This window comes from Aythya fuligula, chromosome 1, assembly GCF_009819795.1.
Source record: "Aythya fuligula isolate bAytFul2 chromosome 1, bAytFul2.pri, whole genome shotgun sequence".
NCBI classification, from domain to species: Eukaryota; Metazoa; Chordata; class Aves; order Anseriformes; family Anatidae; genus Aythya; species Aythya fuligula.
Genome location: NC_045559.1, coordinates 87,914,661 through 87,935,811, shown reverse-complemented (window position 1 = coordinate 87,935,811; position 21,151 = coordinate 87,914,661). Strand labels below are relative to the sequence as shown.

Here is a 21,151-nt window from a genome sequence, read left to right as displayed (position 1 = left end):
CAGTTTCAAAGGTATGCTTGAAAATGGATTGAGGAAAAATAAATCAAACTGCTCTATCCAAAAAAAGGCTTTCTCCGTTCCTTCAGGTGCGGCATTTCTTCCCCCGTACATTCACCCCCTCCATCCATCCATCCTGTAAATTGCAGTGACACAGGGTCCCCGACAGGTTGTATCAAGCCTTGTCTGACAGTGTCTAGGTCTGCTTTTCTGCGGCTCCACAGAGCTGGAGGAGCTGTTGAAGGCTGGAAGTGTTCCAGCAGGGTGTTCAATTTATTTCTAAGCCTCTTAGGCCCAGGTGGCTTTCAGATTGTGGTGCTTTCATGCATAGAAAAGTTGGTTCCAGGTATGTTGCAGAGGTACTTTTAAGCATCGGGTAGCTGTTTTTTTTTTTTTTTTTTTTTTTATTGATTCATAACCTGAGTTGACAGGCTAAGGGCTGTTTAAAAAAAATAGCCCTACTAAAATGCTTAAACCTTTCCCTCAGTAGTTTCAGAGTCTTCCTCTCTGATAGGGAAGGCATACATTAAATAGATGATGGTGTGGGCAAGTTCAGAGGGCTTACAAGCACTCTGGTGTGATCTACATAATTCATTAGGGACTCCACCCCTTTTCTGGTAACACAACATGCACTGCTTCAGATTATTAAGATCACAGAATCGTTTAGGTTGGGAAGTCCAACCATTAACCTAGCAAACCTGGCTGTTCAAACACCCTGCCACCCTTCCTCCATTCAGCACATTCATTAGACATGAAAGGCTTTTCCAAACAAGAGAATAAAGTTAAATCCCTTTGAGAAGCCGGACCTAGATGGCCAAGCTGGTGCTGGCACAAGAGTGGTTAACACCTTCCTGCAGCAAAATGTTCCCGTTGTTTCCCCGTTGATGGTGTGAGCGTGAACGCCGGCTGCCGGAGCGCGCCTTGCCCTCCCCTCCGGCATGCTGGCTGGGAAAGGCAATACAATACCTTCCCCGCCTCGCAGCGAGGTGATGATGAACTGCCTGGCTGTTTCTACATCTGTCCTCGGTTCGGTTTAATTAAACTGGGGAGGGGAAGGTGCAGCACGGCGTGATGCCCTGTTAGGCGTCCAACGTGCCTTCTGTAGCTCCCGGCCTTGCTCGCTCCCCCTCATTTCACAGACTTAGGAGGGAGCCTGCTCCCTCCAGCAGCTGTCTGAGTGCCGGAGCATCTCGCAGAGCTCTTTGTGGAGCAAATTTGGATGCAAAGGGGTTATCTGGTCAGCCAGGCTAATTTCAAACTTCAGCCTGAATTTAAGAAGCTATGTAGTAGGGACAGAGTCGTATATAAAGAGGTGATAACTGGAGGCATCTAGAGCCATTAGACAACTCAGGATTCATCAGATTTCTGTTTTCCCTATAGCCCTGTTACTGTATAAAACATTTTCTGGCCAAGGCCGTGGCTGGAGTGCTGGGAAAGGCAAATGCTGTATTTTCTGCCCATGGTCCCATAGCATGAGGTGCATCACACCCGTCCATGCTTATAGAGTGGGTTGATTTGCCCATTATTGGTCAAGAAAATGCCCAAGAACGATGATCCTATTTGTGATGCTGAGACGTAGTGGTCCAGCAAGCATTTTCACAACAGAAAATTGTTGTTTCATGGTCTCTGGCCAGAGTTTGTGGACCCATTACAGCGCTATACATGTGATGCTATTTACATTTGAGTTGAGTGCCCTTGAAAGGGGCATGAAAGTTTCTTTATATTAAAACTTTGTGCCTCTTGCTCCCTCCCTCACAGCAGAGCAGCCAGTTTGCTTTTCACTGAGGTAATCGGAGGAGGTATTGAAGTGATGGAGCTAACATCCTGCAGCAAGCTGAGGCTACAAACCTGTCCTGAGCTTTTTACACCATGTTGCCCTGTCCAGCGTGGAACTGTCTGCAAGGTAATGTCAAACATAATGCTACCATGGGCTGAAAAGCAGCTGAGGAAACCAGCTCTTAGGAAAGCCAGACACCAGGCGAAGTTGAATGAACTGGGTTGGGAGAGAACACAGGAGGCTGGCAGGCAGCCGAGGCCTTTGAAGAGATGCAGCGTCTTTGAGGAAGGGAGCAGGAGACGGAGCATCTGGGAGGAAGGAGCAGAGGCAAACAAGATGATTAGGATTTGGCAGGGCCAGCAGAGAAAGGAGTGGGAACCGTGCAGTATGTCCGCAGCTAGCATTGCCAACACCGAGCTGCAGAAGACACTGGCACGTGCCTTTCTACATGCCTTTTTTTTTTTTTTTTTTCCTGAATATCTTGAGGAGGAACAAGGGTGGTGAAGACACACGCAGTCCCGCAGCAAGTGTGCCTCTGCCCTGTGAAAAGCAGCCTGTACTGTGCTGTTTGATCTGCGTCGCTCCCAGCTGCAGGGTAAAACATGAGAACTGACAGCAGTCCCTAGGGCAGGTAACCAGAAAGGTCTTCCCCACATCACCAAACACAGAGCAGGCTGGTGCTTGTCTCGCCGAGATGCTTAAATCATTATACAGAAATTAATTTTTAATTATGTTTGTTTTCTTCTTAGGCTCCAGGGGCTTTCTTGTTCCCTGCCTCACGCTTCCAGAGGCATTCAGGAATAGCTGAGACCAGTGTCTGGCAGCGAGAGGCTTGCTGATGGGTGGCCAGCATCATGGAAGAGGCTCCGGAGAATTCCTCACCTGGGCTGGGGGGAAGAACAACCCTGCTGGAGAAAGGCATGGTTGGGGTCGGCTGAGGGGCTTCAGTTCTGGCACCTGAGGTGGTATGAAACTGAGGACAGGAGGCATGAGTGATGCCAGGAAAGTGGATTAAGAAAGGTCACTCCTCTCTCTGGAGTTGAGGTTGGCTATCTGGAGGGTAACCGAGCTGGATCGTTTGACATTGAAAGGGATGTTTGGTCTGGGAGCTGTCTTCTACCTCCTGTCCAGTGTCTTAGCAGCTGTTGCTGGCTTTGAAGAAGTGTCATCATGCATCCCTCACACCCTGAATTGCCTTCTTTTCACTCCTAAGGCAGCAGATCAGGTGGGTAAGATGCCAGGAAATAGCCACCATGTTGATTCACTGTTATCATTAGAAAATTCACGTCAGTCGTTCCCTCAGACTGCAGGTGCTTGAGACCATAGCCAGGAACCGTGGAGCACATGTTGGGCTTGGGTCTCTGATAGACACCTCCAGACACCACAGCACGTTCTGAAAAACCTCTTATTCTGAATAATACATTCACCATCCATTTTATTTACGTGCTTTACACCCCAAAACTAAAGGCTGCCTCAGAGCTGAAGCCATTGTGAGGGTCCCTCACATCCTTCAGGGCTGCCCTGGTGGAGGCATGGGAGCAGGGCAGCCAGGCACGTGTCTGGTGGTGGCGGCATCCCTGGGGTGTCCCCAGTATGTGGAGGAGACTGGGGCACTGTGGCTTTGATGGAGGTGACGTGCGGTGCTGCAGGAGACCTGCACAAGTCTACCTGAACAAGGCTTGGCAGTACGCGGGCTCCCGCAGCTCGGTCAGAGCCTTTTGGGAGCTGGGATGAAATGTCTGGCTGGAGAAATGCTGGAGTGGGAGGTAAATGATGTTTTTCAGTCCATTTTCCAGGCGTGCTGTGCCTCTGCTGCAATTCCGTCTAGACAGGCAGTACTTGGATGGCCTCTTCTTGCCTTGCTGGGAGGCTGCTGCTGTTCCTGGTGGGTTTTGCCAGCTCTCCTTGGTTGACAAATGCTTTTAACTCTCCTCAGCTGTTGTGGAGATGCTTTCTGCTTATGCTGCCTGCCAAGCTTGATTACAGAGGGTGTCCAGCTCAGGGGAATCTTTGCTATCCCATCCCTGCTGCCTGGAGGAGCACAGTGAGGGTGAGCACGGGCTACACATCCCTTGCTGTGCCTGCAGGTCTACTGGGACAGGTCTCTGAGCTCCTTTTTCCCCTCTATGGGAAAGGATTATTTTTTTATTGCATTCTCCAAAGGTTTTTCTAATGTGAATACCAGTATCTAAATGGAAATCTGTGAAACGGTTCTTCAGCAAAGAAGGCTCCTGTGCTGAGCACAAAAATCTCTGCTCACCTCTCCTCTTCCAGATGCTCTTGGACTGGGGGGAAAATCAGAAAGATGAAAACGTAGAAAATGAAGGTTAAGAGAAGGTATTTCAGTTACACATTGAGGGAGTGTGGATTATTCTACTGCAAATAACTGGAGCTGGGGCTCCTCTGCTGTCCCTCTGGGTTACTGGGGAAGGCAGGGAGGCATCAACTCACTGCACCTTCACTCGCTTTTGCTCCTTGGCCTTTCCTGCAAGGCCACTTGTGTCCTACTGACCCAGGAAAACTGGGGCATGGAGCTCAAACAGTACTTGAGGGAGGGGGAGGGAGATGGTTTTATCACCCCAAATCATCTTGGGGATCACTTCCTGAAGAACAGGCTCAAACTCAGCATCAGACTGAACACGACAACTGAGGGATGCTAGGCCAGAGCTTGAAATGGACCCAGTCATCCTTTAACAGATCTGCTTCCTTGTTTCCACCTTTCTGGCAATTGACCGTCTCTTCAGAATTCATCTGCTGGAGGTGTTTACAGCTGACATTGATTTCTCTCCCAGTTTCACTAGCGCTTCACCGTGTGAGGCTGGGAAAACCACTCTCCTCCTTTGATCTTCATTAGTGCAACACAAGCAGCAGTAATGACCTGTGTGGCTGCCTGGGAGGATGATCGCTTCATGCAGGGAATGTGTTAAGAAGGCTGCAGGTGAGAAGAGGCTTACGGCAGGGCTGTGTTCACCACAAAGGCACCAAAGCTTCCAGTTAGACATGTGTTTTATTGGGTTACTGCAGTTACAATACAGCACGGAGGGCACCTCCCCGCACAAACACATGCTGTCCGCTAGCATCTCCCCCCCAGACCCCGCAGACAAAAGCAGCTAGAGCTCTGCTACGTGCTCCAGGACAAAGTCTTGGCTTTGTGTTAGGAAGGAGAGGGAGCACTGCCTGGACGGAGGAGCTGTGGCACAGACAAAGGCAGGGACAACATGTGGTTACACCCAAAGCTGTCGAACAAGCGTGGCTAACAGCGCAGCGAAGCCTAAGCTTGGGAGCGAGAGCTGGAGCCTCGGGTGAGTCACTGGATCCTGCACAGCGAGGGGAAAAGATGGGAGAAACAATCAGACTGTCCCTGGTCTCCACCTCGCCACCTGCAGGGAACACTGCAATACAAGGGGATGTTTCGTTTGCATTTATTATAGGCAAAACCATCGATGGAGACAGCAGCGGTGCTACAGTTTCTACATCAGTGTTCCCTCCCTAAGTTTCCTTGCCAAATTTTTGCCCTGGGCTCCTGATCCAAGGGATAAGGATCCTTGTCAGAGCGGCCACGTTCTGCCCGCGCCTCAGGGCTGCTGCTCGTGCGCTGGGTGCCTCCAGCAGGCCGAGGCTGTGGCGGCAGGAGGACTCGCCATTTCACCTCTGTGTCGTCCTTCCCTCCCTCCCTTTGAAGGACTCGTGCTCTTCAAAGCCAGCCATGCAGGTGGGGTGGCTCTTGCTCTCCCCGTGATAAAGCAGGAGGAGGGAAGGGCCCACGCCACATCCCCAGCCCAGGCCCCAGCTGTGACCCGCAGCCTGGTGGACGCAGCGGGGCTGAGAGTGGCTCAGTGCCAGCCCCGCCGTCAGCAGCAGAGGATCTTGAGGAAGGCTCTGCGGAAATCGGTGTTGAAGGTGGTGTAGATGATGGGGTTGAGGGCGCTGTTGACGTAGCCGAGCCAGGTGCTGGCGCTGTACAGCCCCGGGGGCACACGGCAGGCTGGGCAGTGGGCGTTGAGGATGTGAATCAAGAAGAAGGGCAGCCAGCAGACTATGAACGCCCCTGAGTTCAGAGAGAGAGAGAGAAAACAATCCCTGACTTCAGAGAGAAGCAACGACTCGGAAAAAGGCCTGCACCTGTGCCCTCTTCACCCACCCTCTTAATAAAATGTCACGTTTATTCCTGATGCAGAGGAACTTTGCAAGAGCTCAGGCTCCTTAGGGTCAATTATATTAATGAATGGGGCTTTAGATGCAGCCTGGTGACAGTGGCCACAGTTCAGGAGCTTAACACTAGTGCCGTAGCTGTTTTAATATGCTATGATGAGGGTTGCATAATTTCCCTACTAGTATTGAGTTAATTAGGGGAAGCAGTCTGTCTGCTGATTGTGGCAGGTGGCTCGGGCTCCCGTCTCTCGACTTCCCTGCCGAGCATTATGAGCTGGTTCCTCTGCTGCTCCTTGCCTGTTTCCCCTTCTGTACCCAGAGTTGCTGCATGTCTGCATTTGGGAACTTAGAATCGCTTCAGCTTAATAATAATAAATAATAATAACAACAACAATTTAAAAATCCTGAAGAAAAAGAGAAAGCAAAGGCACCCCTTGTGCTGCACTAGGCAGAGCTGCTCTCACTCACCCAGGACGATAGCTAGCATCTGGGTAGCCTTCCTCTCCCGAAGCTGGATCAGCCGGGGCTGCTGGTGTGCTAGCTTCAGAGAGCTGATGGTTTTGCCATTGCTGAGCCTCCGCACCTCCAGCCCTGGACTCCTACTCTTTCTCCTCTCTTCCAGCCTGTTGTGCTGCGCAGTCCCTGGTGTCTTGCTGAGGGATGCGTCTTGGCAGAAGCTGCGGTACCGCTGGAGGCTGAAGACTGTCAGCAGTTTCCTTTTGGGAGACATCTCCTGGCCTGAGCGTTTGAGCGGGAGACAAGGGGAAAAAGTGCCCTGGCATCTGTCTGAAAAAGATTGCCTCTCGATGTGTTCCTGCAAAAGAGGATGCCACAGAGGAACTGGGAAACATCCGATCCATTGCCTGGGTCAAAGGATGATGGGGAAAGTTGTAAGTCATCCTTAGCCCCACTTGTTTCTTGGGCACTAAGACTATCCTCTGGAGATGGCACAAAATCCAGAGACTGGGGCAGGCCTGGGCTTATCAGAGGGCTGGAGCAGGCCCTGACAACTCTCTGCCTCCATCCCACCAAAGAGAAGCATGAGAACAAGAGATAAAACACCCCCTCTATTAACCTGTCACTTGCATTTGGTGTCCACCCCGCTCCCCTCAGCATCCCCACCCTTTTCTAACATGGCTTTGCTCTGAGAAAGTGGGCAAAACAAGTGGGTATGAGTGACCAGGTGATCCCTTTCAACCTAGTGTATCAGTTCCCATGGTTGAGATATTTCATCTAGAAAGGTCAGTGGAACAAATGCTGCATGCACCATGAGCATTTTGAACTCTTAAGCCTGCCAGATGAAGAGATTTTTTATTAATAATCTGGGTTATTAAAGTCTGTGAACCCCTGAGAATGAAACTTCAGAGTAGAAATCAATAAATGAAGAAATTAAAATCAACAAATGAAATTAGCCAGACTTCTGCACGGCTGAGAAAGCACAGCTCTGAAAGAAACATTGATGTAGGCTGTGCTCTTTTCCAGTTGCTTGGTTCCAGAGGGCAGAGATACACCTGGGATACCTTCTTTCTAGAGGGCTGAGAAAGGGCTTAACCAGAGCTTCTGCAACTCAAGTATCACGGTGTATGAGTGAGTGACATGATGAAAAGATGTCACGTCCCTTCCACTCCATGCTTTGACCCTCTGAGGGGAAGAGATAATGCATGCTCTGTTCTTTCTGACAGCTCCTACTGCGTCCATGGGGATCTTACTTCGTGTGCACAGCACGGTTTGGTGCTGGCGCTGTGGCTGCCCTGCCGGGTGAGGGTTCGCTTCTTTTGCCTTTGTCTTAGCACGAGGTAAATCCGGACATAGAGCAGCAGGGTCACCATGAAGGGGAGGTAGAAGGACACCAAAGAGGAGTAGATGACGAAAATAGGGTTGGATATGGAACAGACACTGGGATCCCCTGGGGAGGAGAAAGAGAGAGAGAGGAGAGGCTGAGCTGCTTGAATTTATTACAAGGAGGCCCTGGTGTGTTGGCAAAGCAGGTCGACTGATGGCTGAGGGACAAGGGCAGTCTAAGGAGAGCAAGTATCTCCAGTCTCCGTTGTTGCATATTATACTGTGGCCTACCCGCTCACCTAACCGGTGCTTAAAATGGGCTCTGCCTCAGGTCATCCAGCATGACTCAACACACACCTGCTTGTTCCGGCCAACAGCTCTGCCCTCTTCTCTCACTTCTACCCAAAGCCTTCCTCAGAGGATTCTTTATCCTTTTTCCTTTCTCCCGTTCTTCTGGCAGCTTCTGAGCTGCCTAGATGCAGAGGTGTGCACCACCTGCACCATGTCTGGACTAGGCAGTGAGGGGGAGCAGCACTTCCCTCCCCGTGCCCCCTTCTCGCCTCAGGCACTGCCCAGAGGATGGATGGGGAGCAGAGGACCTCTGCCTGTGGCTCAGAGGGAGGAAGGCTCCCCTGCACCTGTCTGCTGGAGCAAATGGCAAGTTTAGACAAGAGCACATCTGCTCTCCAGCACTGGAGATCTTTGTCACCCTTCATAGGGTGCTTTCCAGTTCCCTACAATTTCGTATAACTTGAAAAGCCTGCAGGACCCATGTTAAATGACCTGGCCATACACAGGGCAGCTCAACTTCCAGCCCCTCCCTATGCAAGATTGTTTGGGATGTCATTTACCTGTAGTATTGAAGCCAAAGAGGAGAGGGCATGACACTGCGAATGCCAGCATCCAGACTATCACAATCATGAGAGAGACCCTCCTGCAGGAGCTCTGCCCGGTGTTGTACTGGTACTGCACGGGTTTCACCACTGCGGTGTACCTGCGGACCAAAACAGCTCCAGAAAAAGGAGACGTAAGAATGGCATGAGGAGAAGGACCAGGTTTGAAAAGGAGGAAGGAAAGCCACACAGGGAATGCGATGGCAGAGGTGGTGAAGAGATGGGAGAGGAAAGGGGGGAAGATCAGATGATGGGATCAGCAGTTTGTAAAAATGGTGAGCAGGGTATTGCGGGGAGGAACAGAGGAAATTTGAGTTAGTTGGCAGCACTGGGAAGAAACACTTTGCAGATCCATTAGCATTGTGAAACTACACCGTGCATGGTACCAGCTAGACCTAGAAACCCAAGGAAACCTCCCCTCCACTCCCTATGGCTATATGTGCACTGCTGGGAGGGAGCAGTCTGGAGCAACCACAGAGAGCTGCCTCATGCACTTACCCTTGAACCAGAAGTTACAAAGGTACAGTGTGTCTTTCAGAAAAGATGAGGATGTAGTTGACTACCAACTTGTGATGTTTCATTGCTTGTCTCTCTCTATCCTTTTCTTAAGCACAGACATACTCCAGCACATGGTGGGCAAAGCCATATTAACGGCAGCAGTGGCAGTGACAGACGTGCAGGAAAGCCTGTGCCAGCACCACGTCCTTGTCTCTTCCATGGTCGGGTACAGGGCCTATCCCACCCTCAGACTATTCCCCTATGTGTGCTTGGCACTCACCTGTCAATGCTGATAGCGCAGAGGTTCAAAATGCTGGCCGTGCACATCATGACATCCATGGTGACGAAGATATCGCAACAGATGCGGCTGAAAGTCCAGACGCCCCCGGTCACCTGCAGCAGCAATCAAAGCTGTCAGCCTCGCTCTGCACGGAGTCCTAATAGATTATGTATAAGGAGGTGCTCTCCTTCATGTACCTCGACAGCCAGATGAATTCATACTCACTGTGATGCGCAGAGGGAAAGTGAGGCGTCAGGATAACACAGGGGTGGGTCACGGGGAACCCAGGATCTGCACCTCAATTTCACTCTTTTTCTGACTCTTACAGAGGGAGGCAGGATGAAGAAATAGACAGCAGCTATCCATTTCCTTAAGGTCTAGCATGATAAATGGAATTAAATATGATATCACTGTATACATCCTTTGATTAAGGATTATCTGACAAAATCTAAAGGCTAAAAGTGCTTCTCAGCTTAGCTGCTGGAGTTCTCTTGCAGCCAGCGAGCTGGAAAAGTGCTGCAAATTTTATGCATTTATGCATGAAACAGTGACCTGAGACCCGAGGCTTCTCCAGAACTTCATTTGGATTCTTATCTCGGTTACAGATTTTGATGATCAGATCTGAATGAGAACTCACAAGCTACTCAGATAAAGGGTTTTGGGTTGCTAGCATGTCTAGCTTTTGTTCTGGTTGTTTTGAATTTTTAATCTCAAGGTGGTCAGCCTCAGCACCTGCTCCTGGTAGGAGATGAACAAGGAGGGAGCCTGCTCTCCAAGAGATAAACCCGATGGAGGAATACAGCAAAAGAAGCTAATGGCAAGCTGTCGGGAACTGACACCAGTTCCTGGTCTCCCTGCTTATGTTCTGATCACATCTGGAGTACTGCATCAGGTTTTGGGGCCCAGTATGGAAAGGAGATCGATAAACTGGAGTGATTCTTGCAAAGGGCCACTGAGATGGTCCTTAGGGGCTGAAGCACCTGTCTTGTGAGGAGAAGCTAAGGGAACAGGGCTTGTTCAGCCTGGAGAAGAGGTGGATTTGTGGGACCCCAGTGCCTAGCAGGAGGTCACTGAGAGGGTTGGAGCCAGGTTTCTGAGAAGGTGGAGCAAGGCTTTTCACATCTGTGAAACGCTTTTGATTGTTTCTGTGCCAGCTTTCCTACACGTGGGCACCAAAATTTCCTGAGGTGAGCTGTGTGTCTCCGGGATGTTCTCTGCTGGACCCAGCTGCTGTGTGTCCAAAGTCAGGTACCAAAACAAGCAACTGCCCAATAGATCACCTAAATGATCTAAACCTAAATTCACTGAATGGATGCATGGGAGAGAAGTAGAAATAGGCCTGCAAAATGCAGAAAGGAATTGTGCTTTCATCTGGAGTTTTTGGGGCTCCTTTGTTTTCTTTAAAAAAAAAAAAAAAGTCAAGAGAGAGAAAAACAACAAAAAAAAAAAAACAAAAAAAAAATCTTAAAGATTTTCTGTAGATGGGCTACAAGATGTACAAACTGAAGGCTGCCCTTCTGAAATGGCTTGAACAGATTCAGTTTTTAAAGAAATCCCACACCATTTGTGTTTTAGCTGCAGATTTTGAGACCTGCTTACCCACCTCAGAATACCCCAAAATTATAAGCGCTGGAAACCTTTGCAGTGGGATCCAGTAAGGTTTTTTTTCCTGTAGTCTGGGGTATAACAAAATGCAGTGTGTAAGTGTGATCTGTGGAGTCTGAAGAATATGTCACCAGGAATCGCTGCCAGGTGTTTGCAAGGAAGCCAGCTGCTAACCCAGCAGATGTGCAAGCACTTAAGGGAGGGAGTTCCCAAGGTCCTGAGCGTGTTTGAATGTGAAGCCCAAGGAGGAGCTCTGGGAATGTAAACCATTAAAACTGAAGAAGGTGCTGGTGGAAATGGCCCTGACGTGAACCCTCTCAGGATGATACATTCAGATCACGCCACCTGTATGCTAAGCTGCAGCTTGCATTGCGGGGATGCTTGGCAGATCAAAATGCTGGGCTTAAAACCCATCCTCGCTTCATCAGTCAGAGCTTCTAAAAGGAGGAGCAGCCCTGTGGAAGTCAGTGAAGTAGTTAATGTTTACATGCATGATAATACAGAATTATTCCAGAATTTAACAATGAAGAGAGCCCTTTTATTACAGGCCTTGTTCATAATTTTTTAATTCTATTTCTGCTCTTTAGTTTCTTGCTCTGTTCCGCTCATCTTTGTTACAGAAGCTATAGCTTGCCAGTGTGCATTTCTGGTTTCCATGTGCTGGCAGGGTATCTATTCTTTATCCCTCTGGTGCCTTTTATCCAGGAATCTCAAAGCACATCACAGGTATTAATTGAATGTCTCCTCACAACTGCCTGGGTGAGGTGGATGGTCAAATATTATTCTTCTCTTACGATGATGAGAGCAAACCACAGAGAGATGAGCTGATACAATCTCTCATTACCACTCAGTGCGTGTGCAGCAGAACTGAGAACAGAGTCCAGGATGAAATCCTGGTTCTGTCAAAGATGATGCTAAAGCTCCCTATAGACCATTCAGGTCAGGTTCTCACCCTGCCTTGCTTGATGACCAGTCTGCATTATCCACAAAGCTACAGTATCGCTATTTTTAACTTTCCAACACTTCAGGAAGGCTTCCAATCGAAAAGCCATCATCGTGCATTCATAACTTACAGAAATCTGTCATTCTCCTGAATCCTTAAAAATAAACAAATCAATCTCTGTAAATCATATTTATATAATGATGCATGGATAGCAGTGACTAAAGTATGAGCAGGTACGTAAGCAGCTGTGCACTTAAGCATGCTCGCTTGAGTTTTAAGAGAAAGTTCTTCTTGGGGCTGTGATTAGCTCCCCGCAGCTGTGAAATCGCTGCTTATGCTTTTGCACGGCCAGAGCAACTAAAAGCATGCAAGCAGACAGGCCAGCTGACGAGTGGGAAACTGCTGAGCTGCAGTAACTCATCTTTTTGTCCTCCCTTTGATGGTAGTCTGGCGAGCTCCTTGAATGCCGAGAGCAGCTATAGGTCTCACCGTTCCGTTGTGAGAGCCACAGACACTGGACATCAGTGACAATCACCTTTTGAAGCCTTTTTTTCCTTTTTGGAGTTAGAACTGGATGTTATGAGAAGCCCAAGAAAGATGTTACAGGCCACGCTGCTGCATGTTCTCCTCCATTTACATGCTGACTATAAGGCATGATGGTATTGATTCCATCAAATGCCAAAGCCCCAGAGGTCAGTGAAGAATTAGGGTAGCAGCACTTCTATATTAGTCCTACCTGTTGAACCCAGGCAATTGCTAGGCACTGTGCAGAATAGCAATTTTGTGCCAGAAACTTCATTAGCTGGAGATGAGAATTTTGAGGTTATAAAATGCTCCTATTGTTGCTCTGTCACAGCCTTCCCAAAAGACTTCTCAGAACGAGACAGATCTAGGCTGCCTGATGGATAAAAAGGCAGATTTCATGGGGAAGGTCCAGACCACAGATGGCTCTTAAAATCGAGCGTAAAGCACATAAAGTTCACAGGTGACAGTTAAATCTGAGGGATTCATCCACCTTTAGCTTCCCCATAAATAATGGCCAGGTTTCAGATGTTTGGTTTGGCAAATGCTCAGCAGATGTACAGGTATTGTATGCGGTTTCAGGGACTGAATGATCTCTTGGCAATTTCCAGGCCCAGAGTGTACTGAAGCATGATGCAATTTCTGCTTCGTCTGTAGCGCTGTTGATTCCATAAACAGTGACAAATATCTAAACAACTTTGGAGGTATTTTTTTTGACTGTTTTATTTTTATTTTATTTATTTTTTAATCCTAGTGTTTCTAGAGTCTTAAAGCCTAGTTATCTAGAGGGTACTGCGTAATGCCGGGCATGGTAGATTGGATTTGAGATGTGTGTAGGTCCTTCTCCCTGTTGTTTGGGTTACTTCTGCAGTCTCTTGGATCAGTTACTTTGATTCTCCAAGCTTCAGAGTGGAAAACGAATCTTGAACAGGCCTGCAAACACAACAAGGGAATGGACCTGCCATTGTGATTGCAAAACAGTGCCGGGGGGCAGAGGCTGCTCCACAGATGTGCCCCAGTGCCACCCGTTCCACAGTGATAGCGAGCAGTAAATCTTTTCCTAACGAAAAGCACATTGTGATTTCATTAGAGACTGGAATTATGCTTGAGGTGATGGAATATTCCTGTGCGAGCAGTCTGAAATAAAATTTGCCTTTTAGTAATACTTTTAGTTATAAGAAAAATGGAGAGTCTAATTTGGGTTTGCTGGGATGGCTTCCCCTCCCCTCTTGTCCCTTATTCCTTGTTTTTTATCGTTCTTTCCACACAAATTAGTCTAAATGTCGCTACTGACTTCATCAGGAACATGATCACACAAGCAGCATCATGGTGCTCGCTTTGTTCTTTCATTCCACAGCGATGCTATACATAAATAATTACCCATCAGTGCCCTCGTACACAGAGCAGACACTTAATTTCTTTTAATTGTAGTCTTGCTGAGGCTGCATCGGACACAGTTTGGGACAGTGGCTTGGATTAACATAAGGGAAATATCTGTGCCAAAGCTTAGAGCTGTGCTGGCTACCGAACATGTTCTGGTGGAAGTGTTGGCCACTGCCATTCTCCTGCTGCTTGATCAGATCTCCTTGCATGCACATAGCAGGTCTGGCATTTGCTGGAGTTGTCCTGTACCGTCCTACTTGCTATTCGTGCACTGCACAGTCCACAGGCACAAGTCAAAATCCCTCTCTGCTGCTGCTCTGCTTTGTGGGAAGGAGGTCAGCCAACGGTGGGCAGCTGTCAGCAGAATGCTTTACTCACCCTCCAGCCTGATCTCACCTTGCCCCTTAGAGAAAGAGCACGAGGCTTCAGAGAGGTCACGGCTCAGAGGTTTGTTCTGTCTCTGTTAGCATGGGAACAGGGCTAACAGGGCGCAGCTGAAAGCTTCTGGCTCATAGGCATTCACTCTTAATTCTCCTAGCTCTACCAATTTACTTGAATAAGCGTAAAAATGCTGAAGAGAACAGATAAAAATGCCAGCTGTAGCATGCATTCCTGTATTTACTGTAGCAAAAATGTTTGCCCTGGGAGTGGCTTCGGTAATTCAGGATTTTGCCGCAGTGTGTGGGGGGATTTGGAGTCCATCCTTGCCGCCCTATATCTGATGGTGCTGCTCAGACCATGCACCGTCATGCCAACATCAGTTTACACCAGCCCAATGTGCAAAGATCAGGGAAATGGAGAATAAAACCCTGAGGGCTTGACAAATCCTTTGAAGTTATTGAGAGAACGCTCACTTGACTTAAAGGGATTTTGGAGCACGCTCTTTGGCTTCATCTCTTTGTCAGCCTACTTGGGGAATGTTGCTGGGAGCTGACCTAATGACATGGACATTAAGGCTCTTAAGCTCCACAGGAGATGAGGGCTTGACTGCCTTTGCTCGTTTTTTGGCCGGCAGGCAGGGATTGATCTGGACTCCGAGAAGAGTTGCTGTAAGACGTTTCCACCCTCCTTCCTCCCCCTGCCATTCCTGAGACATCATGGTGCTCACTGGCAACCCTCCTGGCTGACAAGAGTCAGCTCCAAGGATGCTCAGATGAAAGCGGTGTCAGCACGTCAGGGGCCACAGCCTACACTACTGGCTGCAGCCCAGATGCTGCTTGAGCTCAAAGAGGCTGGAAGAGCAAGGCTGAGCATGTCTGCTAGCAGGGGACTGTGGTGCATTTGTCCAGCTTGTGTCCAGCCCACCAGGGCCACCTGTGTGATGCTGTGAGCTACCACACACCCTACAAGTGCTCTGGAGCTGGTCGGGGGGCTGAAATATGAAGGGGCTTTATCTGTACCAGAGCTGGCCTAACCTGAGCGCTGCATGCACTCGTACCGCGGTCCAGCTCTGCTGGTCTTTCCTCCGACGCACTCACCTCCAGGTACACCACCCACGGCATCACCAAAGTAGCCACCAGCAAGTCCGCCACCGCCAGGCTTACCACAAGGTAGTTTGTGGTGGTTTGCAGGGCGCGCTCCCTCAGCACGGCCAGGCAGACCAGCACGTTCCCGAAGATGATGGCCAAAATCAGGAGGCAGTAGCAGAGGGCGTAGTAGGCGTGTGAGCGCGGCAGGCCCGGCTCTGTCGTGTTACCTGCCCCACAGGGAACGGCGTCGGTGCCGTTAAGATGGCCGCCGGTTCCTGTGAAGAGCGCCATGGGGATGCTGCTGCAAAGAGAAGGAGACGACTGAAAATCGATGCTTATAGTAACTCCGGAGAATGACAGCCTTTTGTAGACGGCATATGTCTTTCATATTTCACTCACGGCGCTACTTCGAGCCAAATCTAGAGGTCTTTATTCTGCCCATATCAAGTCTTGCTTGTCCTGTTTTGTTTTTCACTGAACCCAAGCCAAGAGAAGAATGCAAGGTTTCACCTGCTGTGTGCATCTGAACGGTGCAGCTCACCAATCAATGCAGCTGTAAGGACAGCAGCAAGGGTTTTGGGAAGAGAATACCCTCCCTCCTCCCTCATCAAAAATCTCTTAAATATCTTCACGCAGTCGAGTGCTCAGCAGCCTGGCAGAGAGACCGCACCTGCGCTTCTCGAGCAGGCTCTTGAACCCTGGCTGCCTTGCAGCGAGCACCGCTGGCTGAATGACTCTTTTCCTGCAACATGCTCCTGTCCCAGGCCTTCTGTTCAAATAATGCTCCGCTTCAACCCCTCCTAGCTTGCCAAAGCTCGACTGTCAGTGCAGCCCCCATTTTATCCACACTGTGCTCCGTGTTTGCCATGCCTGGCTGGAAGATACGCTTCCTGTGCTGAAGAGCAAATCGACTTGTCATTTGGGATGAAATAATGGAAGGGTGCATGCAGCGGACTCTACATTTCTTTTTCTAACAATGGGTTTGTGATTGTGCTCAAGAACCTACCCAATCTTGATTTAGAAGGAGGCTGATTTTTTTTCCAGGTACATGAAGGCTGCCATCCCAGGGTTGTCCGCTGACATTTAATCCCTTTTATCTGATTTATTTTTTTTTGGCTAATGTGCCCATCACTAAACTCATCCTTGGCTTGACAAGTACTAGAGGCAAGGACAGAACATTGCAAAGAAGGCGCTATAAATATTCCTCCTTGCTCCACCTTACCCGCTCAAGAGGAGCATCCGTGATGCGACGCGCACGCTGCTGGCGGAGCGGCAGTGCAGGAGGTGTGAATTGCTCCAGCCCCATGCACACATGCATCCTGATGCCAAACTGCCCCTGCTGCCTTGGAGGCGGGTGAGGGCAAGGGTTGAAGGAGATGGAAGCCGTCCCGCAAACACGGATCCCTTAGGACAGGGGTGAAGCAACCTCTTATGGATGTGTTTTGCTTGGAAGAGCCAGAGCTTGCCTCTCCTCTCTCTTTCTTCCACCTGCCCCCGACAAAAAGTTAAGGCTCCCACTGGCCCCGAAGCACTCCCCGTGCAGCCAGCGCTGCTGCCCACCCCAGGACCGCTGCTGCACAAAGCCCCCCAGCCCCTACCCCCCATCTCGCTCATTTCGCAGCGCCCCTCTACACCGACACAACTCCGGGAAACCCGCACCTTGTGCAAACAAGCAAAAAAACCCGCACCAAACCCCCTGCCCTAAGCAGCCGCCCGCCCCGCAAGCAAAGCCAAAGCTCCCCCCAGCCGTGCCCCATCATTTCCTTGGGGTCCCCCCCGGCTCCTGCCCCCCCGGCCGCCCCTTCTGCCCTCCGCAGCCCCCGGGATCTGACCCCATCCTCCTGCCCTGCTATGGGGGGGATCGAGGGGCTCCGGGGGGATGAGGGTCGGGGGTCTGCGGGGCAGGGGGCCGGCAGAGATCGCCACTTACCCCCGGCCCGCCGGGCCCCGGCGCCGCCGCCGAGCGGGGCTCGGTCTCGGTGCCGCCCCCTCCCCGCCCCGGCCCGGCCCCGGGGGCGGGCGGGGACCCGCGTTGGCCCGGGAGGGGGAGAGGGGCGGAGGGGGGGGGGGGGGCGTGCGAGGTTTGGAAAGATGTGGTGATTTTAAAGAAAAAAAAAGGAGGAAAAGATGTATATAAAGCGAAGGAGAGAGGGTTTTTAAAAGGGGAGTTGCAGAAGTCATAAATCATAGGATCGTAGAACCATTAGGGGTGGAAGGGACCTCCAGGATCATCTGGTCCAACCATCCCCCTATCACCAGTGTCACCCACTAAACCATGTCCCTAAGCACCACGTCCAACCTTTCATTGAACACCCCCAGGGACAGTGATGCCACCACCACCCTGGGCAACCCATTCCAATGCCTGACTGCTCTTTCTGAGAAGAAATGTCTCAACCTTCAGGTTGGAAAAGGCAACAACTTGAGGCCTTTCCCTCTAGTCCTATCATTATAGGACTTCATCTTTTTTCTGCAAGAAGAGACCGACCCCCAGCTCCCCACACCTTACTTTCAGGCAGTTGCAGAGAGCAATGAGGTCTCCCCTGAGCCTCCTCTTCTCCAGACCAAACACCCCCAGTTCCTTCAGCTGCTCCTCACAGGACTTGTGCTTCAGGCCCCTCACCAGCTTCGTAGCCCTGCTCTGGACATGCTCCAGGGCCTCAATGTCCTTTTTGTAGTGAGGGGCCCAAAGCTGAACACAGGACTCAAGGTGTGGCCTCACCAGAGAAAAGCACAGGGGATGATCAGCTCCCTGGTCCTGCTGGCCACACTGTTCCTGATACAAGCCAGGATGCTGTTGGCCTTCTTGGCCACCTGGGCACACTGCCGGCTCCTGTTCAGGTGAGCATCAACCAACAAACACCCCTGGATCCTTGTCATCCGCACAGCTTCCCAGCCGCCCTGCCCCAAGCCTGTAGCATTGCATGGGGTTGTTGTGGGCAAAGTGCAGGATCCAATGCTTGGCCATGTTGAACCTCATCCCATTGGCCTCTGCCCATTGATCCAACCTGTCCAGGTTTGGTCATAAATGAGACTGTGGAGAGTGTTTGTCCACATCAGATATGGGTGATGTGAGAAGGCTGGCTCCAGCCAGGGGATGTGGAGGGTGAAATGCCCATACTGAGCTCGATGCCTGTAAGCTCATGCCTAGCATTTCCCAGGACAGGTCAGGGGATGGTGCTGGGTGACCCCAATGAGCCCCCACCTGGACCCTACAGATGCCACATTCACAGATATCCTTGGTGGAGGGTTTGGCTGTCAAGCTATAGAGCAAAAGACCCATGAAGGGCTCCCTGGGGAGCTCCTGGAGCGTGACCCATGAGCTTGTGTGTGTCTGACTAACTTCAGCTGCTTTCTGCCCTATACTGCCCACTTCCAGGGAGATGCATTTGCAGTTAAGGAAAGGGGGGAAGCCCTCCAGCCCCCCCTGCAGAGGCATTTTAGCTGTGAGCTTGGAAGGAGTCCCACACGCCCACACAACTGTGCTTCGAACGGGAGGGAAAGCGCACGGCGGTGCTCGTTCTGTGCAGCGAGGGCTGTGGGAGTTGCAGGCTGGGTGCGAAATGGCCGGAGAACGCAGCTCCTGGCAGTGGGTCCGACAGCTGCAGGGTGCTGGAAGCAGCACAGCATAATTTTAACACCCTAAAACACAGCTTGTATGCCATTCCTGAAGGCCGGAGGCCAGCAAAGTGTGTGCATCGGCTGCAGGACACCGGTCCACAATTTGCTGTATTTGTGTTATATATCCCGTGTAATGGATAACCAAGAATCAATACAGAGATATCTCCTCGCACCTGTCGCCCTCCTCTGAGGCAGGGAGGTTTCCTGTTTATCACCAGGAGAAACACAGCGCTTTACCCACCAGCACATTGCTGTTCTCCTCCAGATCTCCACCTGGCAGAGACTCAGCTCTGACGCCTTCCCCAGCTCCTTTCCTCCTGTGTCGGTGGAGCCCTGGCGCCCCCTCTCCTGGGAACATCTTTACCCCTTAATCCATGCCCTCCCCACTGAGATGCCCACTGTGTCTGCCTTTACCCTCCTCCGTTCCTGCCCATCTCTTTTCCTAATATTACTCTGTCTTGATTTAAAAAATATAATAATAATAAAAATCCCATTGAACTTGTTGCTGCTCTGTTTAAACTCTTTCTCGGGGGTGTACCTCCATCACGGGGTGGCTCTGTTCATGCCCCTTGTTTCCCTAAGCCTGGGAGCAATTTGAGGCAGGGACTTAATGACTTTCTTGTGTTTGCTCTACAGCAGCAATCTAGTGGAGCAAGATAATAATCCATGTGATCATTTAATTTAGATTAGATTGTACCACACGCAGAGGCCGGGCTGAGTTAAAATCACATCAGCAGCCTTGATTGTGATATTTGCAGAGATTTATTTATTTATTTATTTATTTATTTTGACTTTACAACTTCTTTAATGCCGTGTTTAGTGCAAACCCTCTACCCTATCAAAAGCCCTGAGCAGCCTGGTCTGACCGCATGGCGGAGCCTGCTTGGAGCAGGAGGTTGAGCCAGAGACCTCCTGGGGTCCCTTCCCACCTCCATTCTCCTCCATTTTCCTATGTGGCCATGGAAATACCTTTGCCCTCTGGACGTAGAACCAACAGAGCTTTCCTAGGAGGCACAAGATGCAAACTTCTGGTGAAACTTAAGCTTGTACCCACACCGTCTAAGCCAGATCTGCCTATTCAGCCTTGGCTGCTAAGTAACAACACTTGTTCTTGCAACAACTGCCAAAGTGGAAGTCAGGCAGCTTCAGGATAATGTTTGCACAGCAGCTTGCAAAACCAGTGCAGACTCCTTGGAGAAATGGAGGGAAACTACCACAGCTCACATTGAACAGGATTCACAGGAGATTCAGATCCTGCTGATGTCCATTCCCTTCTGCTCAACCTTTACCTTCCCTGTTCCCTGCTTTGACAGTCTGGACTGAGGAGCTACATCCCAAATCTTCACAGCATGGAGCAATGTGAGGTTATCTGACCAGGAATTATTTTCATAGAAATCATACCTGCAAATGGTTTTATAAATAACATTATGACAAGAGGAGGACAAGGCTCTCCATAGGAAGCAAAGTCCTGTCAGAGACAGGATGGATTAAGTTGCTCCTTTTGAGCTCGAGGAGTGGTCCCATGAGCCAAACCCAAATGCCATCCTGCAGGTGCTCCTCAGATCAGTCTCCTTCCCCCTCCTGTCCCTCTCCTCCACCTCAACCAGCAAACAAAATCTCACCTTAGCAGGGAGCTCATGTAAGCATCCTGAACTGCTTGCAGTCCTCTTCTTCCTGCCCACCACTTCTATCCTAAAGATCAATGAGGTTTAAAAACTTCTGAGCCATTTTGACTTAAAAGCACTGAGAACATTGAGCTGAGGCAAGACCTACAAAATTACAGCCCAAGGGGTGAGACGAGAAGAAATTAGACTGTGTTCTGGTGCTCCTCATTATAGCTTTCAGAGGTGAGACCACACTTTGAATACTGTGTTCAGTTTTGGGCCCCTCACTACCAGAAGGATATTGAGTTTCTCGACTGTGTGCAGAGAAGAGCAACAAAGCTGATAAATGATCAGAAAACAAGACTTCTGAGGAATAGCTGAGGGAACTGGCTTTGTTTAGTCTGAAGAGAAGGAGGCCGGGGTCGATACTTCATCTACAACTACCTGCAAGAAGGTTACAGTGAGGAGGGTGTCCATCTCTTTTCTCAAGTAACTAGTGATGGGACACAAGGAAATGGCCTCAGTTTGCACCAGGGGAGGTTTAGCTTGGATATTAGGAATAATTTTTCCTGATATTTTTTCTCTTTTCTCCATTTTCTCTCCCTCAAATACCTGCTCTGAGTCCTGT

General features: G+C 50.0%; 1 protein-coding gene across 2 annotated transcripts; it reads right to left on the bottom strand.

Moving 5' to 3' along the window:
* Positions 1-4,782: 4,782 nt before the first annotated feature.
* Positions 4,783-16,758, bottom strand: DRD3 (dopamine receptor D3). Of its 2 annotated transcripts, none has more exons than XM_032200744.1 (7): positions 16,524-16,758; positions 15,311-15,602; positions 9,380-9,492; positions 8,560-8,702; positions 7,636-7,832; positions 6,395-6,740; positions 4,783-5,822 (listed from the first exon to the last, which is right to left on the bottom strand). In XM_032200744.1, the coding sequence occupies exons 1-7, from the start codon at positions 16,613-16,615 to the stop codon at positions 5,626-5,628; spliced, it is 1,380 nt and encodes a 459-aa protein (XP_032056635.1). In that variant the 5' UTR covers positions 16,616-16,758; the 3' UTR covers positions 4,783-5,625. The 2 variants fall into 2 exon arrangements, with proteins under 2 accessions (XP_032056635.1, XP_032057462.1); XM_032201571.1 differs by lacking the exon at positions 16,524-16,758 and adding an exon at positions 16,308-16,356.
* Between the last annotated feature and the right edge of the window lie 4,393 nt (positions 16,759-21,151).

What these genes read in the sequence shown, in the direction of transcription:
- DRD3 (XM_032200744.1), bottom strand. Translation starts at nt 16,615, where the DNA reads ATGTGTGCATGGGGCTGGAGCAATTCACACCTCCTGCACTGCCGCTCC. An exon ending in CGTGGGTGGTGTACCTGGAG is followed by an intron (nt 9,493 to 15,310) that starts GTGAGTGCGTCG and finishes TTGCTGCTGCAG; the next exon opens with GTGACCGGGGGCGTCTGGAC. An exon ending in AACCGTGCTGTGCACACGAA is followed by an intron (nt 6,741 to 7,635) that starts GTAAGATCCCCA and finishes CCTCTTTTGCAG; the next exon opens with GAACACATCGAGAGGCAATC.